The sequence below is a fragment of the Myiozetetes cayanensis genome, unplaced genomic scaffold (assembly GCF_022539395.1).
Source record: "Myiozetetes cayanensis isolate MyiCay16 unplaced genomic scaffold, myiCay2020 scf7, whole genome shotgun sequence".
Lineage (NCBI taxonomy): Eukaryota > Metazoa > Chordata > Aves > Passeriformes > Tyrannidae > Myiozetetes > Myiozetetes cayanensis.
In genome coordinates this window covers 30,322,058-30,334,357 of record NW_026087964.1, presented here as the reverse complement: position 1 = coordinate 30,334,357, position 12,300 = coordinate 30,322,058, and the positions used below count along the sequence as shown (strand labels likewise).

The following is a 12,300-nucleotide window of genomic DNA, read 5'->3' as shown; positions in this document are numbered from 1 at the left end:
GAAAAAATTCTTTGCTGTGAGGGTGCTGAGGCACTGGAACAGGTTGCCCAGGATGCCCCATTCCTGGAGGTATTTAAGGCCAGGCTGGATGGGGCTCTGAGCAACCTGGTCTAGTAGAAGTTGTCCCATGGCAAGGGTGTTGGAACTAGATGATCTTTAAGGTCCCCTTCCAACCCAAAGCATTTAATGATTCTGTGATTAAGTGTTAGCATTGCAAGTCTGTCCTGTGCAGCCCAGTAAGTAGCCTCTGAAGTTAAATCTGATTTTTATGCAGATTCTCGGGGAGACAAAGAGTAAAAGCACTGAATATTACCAAAGTAGTCTTGTAACTCAGCATAATAAGCAGTATGTAGATCTAATTAACACCCTGGCACTGTCAATTGTGGCATATCCTGTTGTTGTCCACGGGCAGCACACCAAGAAAGCCTGGCTGTTTGGCATTTAGGGGGCTACAGATGGCTGGTAAAACTTCTGTCTGTTCTTGTTTACAGCCAATTTCTGGAGTGCAACAACAAGTGGCAAGACAAGCAAAGGCTTTCCTTTCCCTGGGAAAGATGGCAGAAGTGCAGGTCAGCAGACAGAAATCCAGTGGAGAAAAGTCGTGGCTGTGGTTTGCCACAGTGAAGTCTCTGATTGGGAAAGGGGTGATGCTCGCCGTCAATCAAGGCAAAGTGCAAACAAACGTGCTCAACATTGCAAATGAGGACTGCATAAAAGTGGCAGCTGTTTTGAACAACGCTTACTACCTAGAAAACTTGCATTTCACTGTGGAGGGAAAGGACACGCACTATTTTATCAAGACCACCTCCCCTGAGAGTGACCTTGGGACACTGAGGCTGACAAGTGGGCGTAAGGCCCTGGAGAATGGCATCAACGTCACTGTTTCCCAGTCCACCACTGTGGTGAATGGCAGGACTCGTAGGTTTGCTGATGTTGAAATGCAATATGGTGCTTTAGCGCTTCACGTCCGCTATGGCATGACACTTGATGAGGAAAAGGCACGAATACTGGAGCAAGCCAGGCAAAGAGCTCTTTCCAGTGCCTGGGCCAGAGAACAACAGAGAGTAAGAGATGGAGAGGAAGGCGCCAGGTTGTGGACAGAAGGAGAAAAGAGGCAGTTGCTAAGTGCTGGAAAGGTACAAGGATATGATGGGTACTATGTACTCTCTGTGGAGCAATATCCAGAATTAGCAGACAGCGCTAACAATATACAGTTCCTCAGACAAAGTGAGATAGGAAAGAGGTAACACACTGGCTTAGCTCAGGCTGCCAAAGAGACTGTGTACCAGTGTCTTCTAAAAAGGAGACCAAACTGTTTTGCTGCATTACTACTTGAGCTTAAGCTTACATCTTTGCTCAGATTTTTTCTGTAGCACAATCCAAACAGACTCTGTAATGAAAAGAGCGCCTTCCAGAAGAATGATACTGCTAATGACAAAACTTTTTTTTTCTCAATGACCTTAAAGGTGATCTGCTTTAAAGAATATGTTTACATATGCATATCGCTGCACTCAAGTTGGACTGAAAAGTATTTAAAAAAAAAGAAGAAAAAAAGAAAATAAAAAAGCCTACAGATTTTGCAACAGGCTGTCCGTTCCTTTGAGGCACTGTATTTAATTAAGATACAGACCCATACAGTGTTTTCAAATATTACTGAATTGTTGACCTTTGCTTACAAGAAGTAGTCTCTCTCTTTCTCTCTCTCTTTTTCTCTTTCTCACTCCATAGGATGTGGTATATATCTGTTAATTTTAAAACATGGGGCAAAAATTATTGTTTATAGACAACCCAACTGCTTTAAACTGTGCTGCTTTCTAAAAGGACATTGGCACAAGTGACTTATGCTACCATGGAAATTTAATAATGGATTTTACAATGCTAACATGGTTTGCCTTGGGGGGAAAATGGCAAGTAGAATCCTTGTTGCATATAAGCAAAGGAAACCCTGATTTTTTTGTAAATTATGTGAGACAAGTTGTTTATGGATTTTTATATGAATTACAATTTACTGTACATCAAATATTAGTCTCAGAGGAGTTAATTTATGTAAAGTGTTTAAAAAAGTTTATACTTAAAAATAAAATGATAAAAACATGTGCTGTGTGTGATTTTTTTTAAAGAAGAAGGAATTGCACCTTTTACGTTATAGCTGTACAGTATAAAGGATTATATTGTAGAGATATAACAGTGATGACTAATGTCCAAAAGTGTTAATATTTTTGTATTATGTTTAAAGCTGTGCATCTATCACTCTGCTGATAGGATGGGACACTCCACAAAGTAGCTGGCTGACTCAGACCACCGCTCCCTCCCCTCCCTCTCCTGTCACCCAGGCCAGTGTCACTTCATCAGTCATTGTTAGAAGGCACAGTAACCAAATAAGTCTCATTTATTATGATGGAAGACTTTAATAGGTTGGGTTTTCCTTGTCTTTTTCCAGCCCTGATGTAATAAATGGACAGTTATTCATACCAGGTGGGGTTTCTGTTGTTTTTTTAGAAGCTTTGTTTCACAATGGAGAGAATAGTGTCTCAGGTGCTTGGCAAATTGTATGTAGAAGAAGAAGAAGAAGAAGTTACGTAGTTTCATCCAGTTATGTCAACTTTGTCTTCTGTATAATACAGCTCTTTTAGATGTTAATAACTCCAGATAGAAGAAGCGTACCTCTGATCTGATGCTACAGAATTGCTCTTTAGGCAGGCAGGCTGTTCAGTGGGTTCATCTCCTGGCCCTCAGCTGGCAGATCAACTCTTAATTACTGTGAACACTGAACCTGGGGATGGAGAGGAAGGTCCAGTTCTAGTGCCTAGTCTACATCTCTACACCACTGCATAGATTTGGCATGCTCTGCTCCAAGGCCCAGTATATTTGTTGCAGGACAGAACTGAAGTGTGCAGCTAGTTCCTTATAGGAAGCCTGTGGTGGCATCTATGGCATCTGTTGTACATCTTGGCTGAAACCATTCTTAGAGCTTCAGTCTCATGAGCACTAAATTCAGCCACAAAAATAAATATTTTTAAGATGAGACAAAATTGGGGGGTTTTGATGTTCATTGAAATATACACAGTATTTCTATCCATGTATTATAATGACAGAACATAGTAAGTGAACGTGTCTTAACTATGAATGGTTCAAGTGGATGTAATAAAAATAGTTTTCTAACTGCTTTGTATTCTGAGAGTCTATGGTATTACATACTCTAAATTGCACATTAGGATTGTTTGATAAACAGATTTGAATTTCTCCCAGCCAAGTCGCAACTGAATCTGCAGTATCAGTGACATTACTGTATGTGTGTATTTGGTAGAGCATACAGAACTAATTACACATATAATGAATGCTAATCATCTATTAGAATGAAAGCACAGATTAGTTGTTAGTATTTTTACCCTTGAAGTCAAGGGCCCTAAATTTAGAGAGGATGGTATGTCAGACCCCAGAGGCGTGTCATTGATCTACATATTATTTTTAAAGATGTAAAATGCTAGGTGTTTGCAGTTCTGTTGGGTGGCTCTTCCACAGCACTGTATTTAGCATGCTGTAAGTGCTCTCTGTTGAAATAGGCTCATATTCTAAATTATGTCCAATGTTTCTGTTCTGTTTGAATATGAAAAGCTTGTATAACATGTCAACATTGAAATATATCTTCTACTTAATGCGTACCAGTTCCTTCTCCTTTGTTCTGGCACCAATAAAAAACAAATTATAGTATCTGTTGGTGATCATTTTAGATACAGTCAAATCAAGCCAATTAGTGGCCTTGTTAGTAGGTATAATGAGCCTATTTCTTGCTAAAAAAGACTTGTGATTTGGACATGCTCCTGCAGGAAATAGTGACCTTGGGGAATATATAAACAAAAGATCTTTTTAAAGAAAAAATATGCATAGTTAAAGAAGCATATTACAAAAATAAGAAAAAAAGAAAGGAGATTCTAAGTATTTTAGACAATGCCAGTCAAAATGCTATCCTGATATTTTGAGATGTATATTTCGTCTGATTTGTATTGTTCTTTTAATTTGCCTTCTTAACTTTATATGTGTCCTGAATTTTCCACAAATTGATAACTATAGATTGCATCTAGGCTTTCCAATAAAAGCCAACCCAATGTGTGTGTGTGTGTGTTTATATTTGTTTTTTTAAATGTATGTCAGATACCACATCTGTGCTACTGCTTTTCTCGTATCAAAGAAGAAAACTGATCCCCTTGCACTGGTATCGATTCATTCCCTTCGCAGTTGGCAGTACCTTTTTTGACTGTGTCCAATGGCCTCATCTGCTAACTCAGCAAAGTGAATTACTCCATGGGATCTCTCACGTGGCCTACTTTGGAAAAAACATTAAATATACTTCACGAAGCCGAAACCTTTATAGATACGGAAGGCCAAAAAAATCACTTAGAACTGTTTTCTTTCATATTCTCCTGAGTAAAAATACAGCGGAAAGTATTTGACTATAAAGAATTAGGTTGGCACTGATAGTTACATATATACACAGAAGAGATCCTTCAATCTGCATTAAGGCCCACTTTGCAGGAACTGCTGACTTCAGCACTGCTCTACGTCAAGAGACTGCTTTCATTTTAGCTGGAACAGGCAGACTTCACCACACTTACTTTGTAGTGACAACCTTGAGCTGGTAACATGTTGATCCAGCACTAACCAGGTCACTGCTTAGCTAACTGTGGCCTAATTTTGTTATTAAAAAAAAAAAAAAAAAGGCAAGCCAGTAAGAAATCTTTGTATGTTTACACTTGGGAGGTGAGAGATTTGCATTTGACAAGGGGAAAAAAAAATGCCAGTTACCACTGCCACTCTTCTGAGTCACTTTTAAAGTGATGGCTGAAAGGCTGTAAAAAATACTGACTGCATAAAGTAACAGTTAAAATTGTCTATGAGAGAATAGGCTGCATTTGCAGAGAATCAGATGACAAAATGTTTGAATTCTGTTTTCAGGAAAAAAAAAAAAAAAACACAACAACAAAAATCTGCTGGAAGCCTTGATACCTTGCTTTACTGCTAACTCCAGAATGGCAAGCTATGGCTATACATATGGCCAGCTTGAGAACCTTTAAGAAAAAGACTAGTGCATAATTCTTTGGGGATGGCAAAGTAGAGACACTTATTAGAAACAGCTCCTAAGCAGCTTACTAGAAGCTCCCAGGGTTAAAAATAAGCCAAAGCAGAGAGCATCGAGCATCATCCCACAGCATAAACTGAACAGCACAGACACAGTGATATCATACCCCCAACTGCAAAGCCACATCCAAACCCACTGAACTGATCAGCTTCTCATCTACAGCCAGTCAATGCTAAGGAGTAAATATACAATGCTTACAAAATGAAATTGATCTTTACACACACAAGTTGCTCGGGCTCAGTGACTCGAAATAAAAAAGCCAAAATGAAAACCAATTAATTGATGGGTATGTGCCAGTTTTCCCCCCTGGGAAAAAGGGAACATATAGTCCATAGCTACCATGCTGACAGAGCTTAAGACTTCATTTTTTTCCTCTGAAGTTTTTAGCTTTTTAGAAGAGTGATCATATAAGGCAAATTTAACTCTGTGAGCGCATAGACTAGACCTATTTAAAAAGTCAAAACACTAGTAATAGATAAATCCCTGCTTGTCCTCCCCTGCCCATTTTTCAGACAGAGTAACACAAATAAGGATGCCAGCGCTTTATTAGGTGCACCATGAAAATCTGGAAAAAATGCAGCTTCCCTGTTCACTCATCCCAGAAACCTGAGTATTTGTTACTGATCACTAAAAATGTCTTAGGCCTTTCAGGGTAAAGGAATGGTGGAAAGGTTTGTTTGTCATGCCACCTCCTAATCACAAGACATAGTAGTGGCTATTGCAGTTGGCACTGTGAGGGTGACAGAGGAGTAAGAACATGGTGTCTGGCACTCTGACACCGTCTGCCCTGCTTTAGTAACCAGATGTGCTGGGGCTGGCAGGGGAGGGACAGGGAGGTGACTTGTCATTAGACAGTCTAAAATGCAAAGTGAGAGTGAAGTCACACAGTACCACACAAATACAGGCATGAGGATTATCTTAACTGCGCTATTTTTGTACACATGCCTTTAAAACAACTCCTGGCCTGACTTCTAGCATCACGAATGCCAACTGCATGCAATCCTGAGCAGTGCAAGGATGACAAAGAATGCATCACTAAGATAAATATGTTAAATATTGGTCCCCACTTCTAAACAAAGAAGCTCAAACAGTAACACCATCCCTTTCTTTATGTACGTGAGAGTCATATATGCAGCTTAGAAGGTAAAGAACAAGCATAATAAGATGGCAGCTCATTAGAGTGTCATGTTTTTACAGAACCTACCTCACTGCAGGTAAACTGTCTTGCTGTTAATTACTATAACTTTAAATCTTTTAATTTACTAAGTTAAAATTCCATCATTGAGGAATATAAATTTCTAGACATGCATACAACGCTTTTCCTACTATTAACTAAGTCAAAACTATAGTAGTGCAATTACGCAGCTTAGAGTTAATGGTTCTCACAAAGCTGTCTTAATAAAGCCTCTTGGGATTCAGGAGGAAAAGGAGGAAATTCAGAAATTAAGAACAAGGCTGGAAGGCGACAACATGTTTCAACTGGCTCTAGTTACTCAATCACACTTAAGCTGTCTGAGACAGCAGGGTGAGTGCCATGCATTACAGAGGCATGAGGGAAATTGTTCTCCCAACAGAATAAAGTAGTTCCAAATTCCAAGCCCAGGAATCATTTTAAAACTGAAATGACAGGAATGGCTATCTAATGAACCAATTAACCTTAGAGAAATATTTTTTTTTTAAATATAAAGATAATACAGGAATCAGCTAAGAATTCAAATCTGAGTAACTAGAAACGTGTTGGAAACCCTGTAGAAAACAATCCACTGTTTGTAGATAAGAATTAATGCGAAAAAACGAGCTAGGGAGTGTGTGGGTTTACAAGACCACAATACCAGGACCAGGTGCTGATCACCAACTTCCACAATGATGGGGAGGCACATATAAACAAAACCCAAAAAAATCCAGTGACACCAATATCTGCAGATGACAAAAATTAATGAAGTGGCAAATAATGGCTAGGACAGAGCAGTCATTCAGAACAATACGAATCACTCGCTGAAGTGAGCCCATTCAAACAAAATGCATTTTAATACAGGCAACTCCAGAAGTAAAATATCTCAGAATAAGAAATGCAAATCTTGCTATGAAAGGTATGTAGCCACCTACAAGAAAGCAGTGACTGGAAAGAATGAGGAGCACATAATGGATAAATAACTCATTGTGAAGATTCCAGTACAATAGTGGTGGCAATGAAGAGCTCATAGGGGTGGAGAAGCTTAATGAGATTACTGGCCTTGTTAAACAAGGGAAATAGGAAGGCAATGTTATCTCTACATATGGTGCCAGCAATACCACTCTGGCATACAGTCCTGATGCATGCATCGTGAAAACACTGTTAAAACGCTGGAGAAAGAGCACAAGGAGACATCACACATAAATCTAAGTCTTGGGGGAAAAAAAACCAAAACCAAAAACAAAAACCAACCTTGCAGGGAGAGATATAAACAGCTCACCACCACCTCACCCAACAAAAAACAAACAAACCAAAAAAAAGGCACAAGAGGGTTTCATGACAATAGTGTTTAAATGACTTTACAGAAAACAGCCACATTGTAGTAAAGTGCTTGCAAACGGGAGAAGAGGAAGCAGGTGGGAATGCAATTCTGATAACTATAGGAGAAGTAGTTTGCAGAAGCTTTTGGCAAAACCGGCAGCTATTGGAGTTACATATAATGGACACAGGTGATGGGAGTTCAAACCAGATGATGGTACCGTTCATTTAGCTGCACAGGAGACGTCAAATCGAAAGCTTAGTAATTCTGGTAAATGCCAGGCCAGAGGGTTTGGATTTGTCTTCTCCTTACCACCCCACCCCCCCTTTTCCAACCCTGAAATATCCAAAATAAGGTGACACAGACTGAAGCCAACAAAGATTACTGTAAAAGTCTCAAATCCTTAAACGGAGAGTGCAAGTCTGAGGCATTTTAAAGCCATCCCTCGGTTTCCACAACAGAGATACACTGTTCTACTGCCATTTATAACAGCTGATTATTAAAACCAAGACGAACCTCCTCATTCTCTCTTAACATATAACTGGAGGTAACATGCCTGCGTTTATGTCTCCAAAGCACGCAGAGGCAAATGTTTAGATTTTTAAAAAATAATAATAATAATACAAGAAAAATAAATGGTAAAACTTTGTGCCGTCGCTGACCGCACTCTACCCTGAGCGCACGTCGCCCTCAATGACCGGCACTCCCTTGCCGAGTGTTTCGCGGTCCGTCAGCTCCGGGGGGGTGGAAAGCCCCTGGTTCCAACCCGGGGCACCACCGGCAGCACAACGCGAGGACAGCCGCCCTGCCCCGCCCGGGGAGAGCCAACTGCTCCCTCCGCGCCCTGGCCCGCCTCAAAGCGAAGCTCAGACCTAAAGGAAGGGATTAAAGTGGGCTCCCAGCCGCAAGCGCGCCGCTCTCTGCCCGGGCACGGCAGCCAGGCACGGTGTCCGCGCCGGGACCAACACCGGCTCCCGCAACAGCGGGACCCCTTCGCCACCAAGCGAGCAGGGCCGCAGCGACGGAGCGCACCGCCCCAGCCCCCAAAGGCAGCAGCGCGGTCTGGGTCGGGCGGCCGGGGCAGCTCCCCCGGCTCTGCGGTGCCCGCCGGCCCTTCCTCCCTCAGGGACACCGCCCGCCGGCCGCGGCTCGCGCGCCCCCTGGCGGGCAGGGGAGGGGCCGCGGCGGCCGGCGAGGGGCGGCCGGGGCTCTTGGCCGCCATTTTAACGGCTCGGTGGGGCCCGCGGTGCCCCGGGGGAGTGGCTTGGTGCGGCGGCGTTCCAGCAAAACAAACAAACAAATAAACAAATAACTAGATAGATAGATAAGCAAATGCGCATACGCACGCACATTGATATATACATACATATCTACATACTACCTTAAGATGCCATGTCCCCTAGAACAGCATCTGTCAACCCGCAGCGTGGTGCCCGGCTGGCCCGAGCAGGGCAGGCAGCCTGGCATGTCTTGCTGGGCCAGGGGCACCAGGGACACCTCGTGCTCCCTCTCTGGTCTCCCCGCAATGCACCCTTTGCACGGGCTGTGGAGGAGGTAGCAGGTGTTCCACAAGGCAAGCACCACAGTAGGTCTCGCTGGTGGTGCTGCCTCGTGCTTGCCCAGCCCCTGCTCCCTCGCACAGCCCCAGTGGCAAGTCCCAACCTACCATCCTAACGCAGGGCCCTCTTGTTGGCGGGTCAACAACAGCAAGGTTGGATGAGAGTAGCAGCACTCATACCACCTTGCTCCTTTTCAAACGCAACCAAAGGTTGCCAGCCTTACTGCTGGTATATGCATGTAGTAAAATACGTGGGGGTTTTTTATTCGTAACTACACAAAAGGTGTTTACAGGTGGCTTTCATCTGCAGCCAGTGAAATGCAACAGCATAGGGAACTGCTGCTTCAAGCAAAGAGAGCCAGTGTGGCAGCCCCATGGGCAGTCACTGGCGGCTGCCGCAGCCATGGGCACTGCCGCAGCCTCACACCAGTGCTGGGCCAATAGCTCAGCCAACTACTGCCAGGTAAGAGCCACCCAGCCAGGAGGACACAGGGGAAGGGCTTGGTCTGGCATTGTGCAGCAAAGCACGTGTGCGCGTGCGTGCCTGGAAAGTTAATTTGTAGGTTTTGATCCTCAATAAATCAAGGAAGATGCCCCTGTAAATTCTGCTCCTCAGGAAGAAAGAAGGAGGGCAGGAACTGCATGGAGTAGAGAACAGGGCTATTTTTCTTTTCAGTGCCAAGAGCACATCAGTGACACTCAATGCTGTGCTGGGTCAGGCCTTCACCCTCTGCTAAGCTAATACCAACAACTCCTTCATTTAAAGGGCAGATAGTAACAGTGGGGTCCCTCTTGCATTATTCTGCCTTTCTTTCCTCATGTTGCAATAGCAGTATCCTCTGAAGGAGCTGCACTAATTAGTTGCTATTACACTTCTTGGGTGGCTGGAAGAACATACTGCCTCTGACCTCATGCTTCGCAACGTACCTTAACAGCTTATTACTGCTATTGCATGGCAGCAATGGTTCATTTTATAGTTACTTTGAAAGAGCCATTCCTCCAGTGCTGAAAAATAATCTAAGACTAATGCACAGTCTCTCCAGAAGAGAGACTGTTAAACTGTCTATAACCAAGTGTCCAAATGCTGCACAAAGCTGTTTCATTTGCTTAACATCGACTCACTAGCAATTAATATGCCTGACATAACAGCACACTACAAGGCCCATAAAATCTGTAGCAGTAGGGGAGTGAAATGATTATAACTTTTTTTTCTTTTTTCAATAATACCAGACTACAGTTTGAGCACTGTAATCTTTTCAAAGCAAGAAGCTGAGCTGCATCTGAACAGCTGTTGTTTACTGAAGCAATAATTAGCAATGAAAAGTCAAAATACCTTCCGTAGCAGCTCAGAGGACACTTTCACCCTGCGCCTGGAAGTAGAGAGCCTCTCAGCTTCATATTTAGACTATACTTTATAAAAATCTCATCTAACTAACTTTTAAGAAAGGAAATATTTCTAATGGCAGTGTCAGCCAGCCTTATGCATACGAGTAATCCCAGTGAAGTCATTGTGAGCTGGGAGGCACAGACTACAGCTCATACCAGATACCCCTAACATAGTAGTTTTCAGCTGGTGAGGGACAGGGCATGCAGGTGGGGGATAGGACATTCTGCAAATAAGGTCTTAGGTAAAGTCCTGCTTAAACATGCCCTACTGGCTGCAGGCAAGGTCAAACTGCTCCCCTCTCCTGGGACTGAAACCTCCAGGGAAGCCTGTCTGCAGAGCCATTTGTCACGTCTGCAACTCTCCTGGTGTTACAAGGTTTTTTAGCTTAGTTTGACAGAGCAGCAGACCAGCAGTAAGAGACAGGAAGAGGGCTGCAGAAGATAAAGGAGCAAAGCAGTAGCCATGCTGAAGATGGACCTTCTGACTACACACCTGGATGAAACCTAGAGATCTCTATGTTCTTCCAGTGGGGGAAATCAGTGGGGAAAAGCAAGTCATCCTGCAGTATCCCTTTGTTTCTTGATTAAGGCTTGCTAATAGTACATATGAGTTTGCAGCCAGGAGTCTGAGCCTGAGTGTTATGTGGTGTCAGCTCACATGCTAACCACCTGCTTACTGGAAGCCATTGTATATGTATACATCCCCCTAAGGCTGAATGAAAACACTGGTATACATCCCAGGTTAGGCTCAGAATTTAGGGTACCAAATGAGGCTACAGCTATACCATTCTAATGGTCTGCTGCTGTCCAAAGGGATAGTCATATGCCTTTCTCCCACCTCTTCTCAGCCAGAGCCTTCCATCACTTGTGCCAGCACTTACGTACATCTGAACCTGTTGGGAGCCCTCTGATGACCTAAATGCTCTCCTTCCTAGAGATTCCTTCTCCATAGTTCTGAAGGCATGCATGAGGAGCATGACTCTGGGCCCAAGTGAGAGGATGGGAACGTGCAGTCAGGCTTGATGTGTAGGGGAGACAGGAGCAGGACCTCACTGACCTAAACTGTCAGTTTAAGCAGCTGTCCCATAACAGTTTCAGTCACCTGCTTCTTCTGTGGCCCAATAAATGTTTAATAATTTAGTTAAACATGAAACAGAACTAAATCAAGATTGAGAAAGCCATACCTCATACTAGCAGTAGCATCCTGGAACTCTCTCCATCTAAGCATTAGAGATGGAGGTTTGAGTCTCCAGTTCTTAGGTCTCCAAGCTGTCAGAGCACTGGAAGCAGTCTCCAAGGGCCCCAGGAGGGCTGCCAGCTGCACTAGAGGAAGTGGGATGCTCCACAGACAGGCGTCTGCCCTGTTCCAGAGATTCCTTCTCCTGCGTGAGAAGACTCGCCTGCCAAAACTGATAGGTACATTTCCACTAACAGTTGTCAAATCAGTGGCTCCTGGCTAGAGAAAATAAAAACATTTTGACAGAAAATGCCTGACCAGCGTTACACAATAAGGCAGAATCTGACTTATCTCATTACACCTGTAGTGCCTTAGAGCTCCCTTTTCTGGTTAGTCAAGGTGTCCTTTTGAGGTGGAGCTCTGATGTTAGAGATACAGGAAATTGGGACAGTCAGTCATGAGCTTGAGAAGTTTCAGTTATATGAAAGAAAATATACTTCAAAGTTAAATATTTTGTCAGAATTACATTTTTTCATATTATTAATAAATG

General features: G+C 43.2%; 1 protein-coding gene across 1 annotated transcript in view; it reads left to right on the top strand.

The window, feature by feature from the left end:
- Positions 1-4,110, top strand: part of TENM3 (teneurin transmembrane protein 3) — a 1,298,714-nt gene extending 1,294,604 nt beyond the window's left edge. Inside the window, 1 exon segment of the mRNA XM_050338169.1 lies at positions 492-4,110. Within this exon segment, the coding sequence (XP_050194126.1) occupies positions 492-1,247 (756 nt within the window). The 3' untranslated portion in view covers positions 1,248-4,110.
- The last annotated feature ends 8,190 nt before the right edge of the window (positions 4,111-12,300 follow it).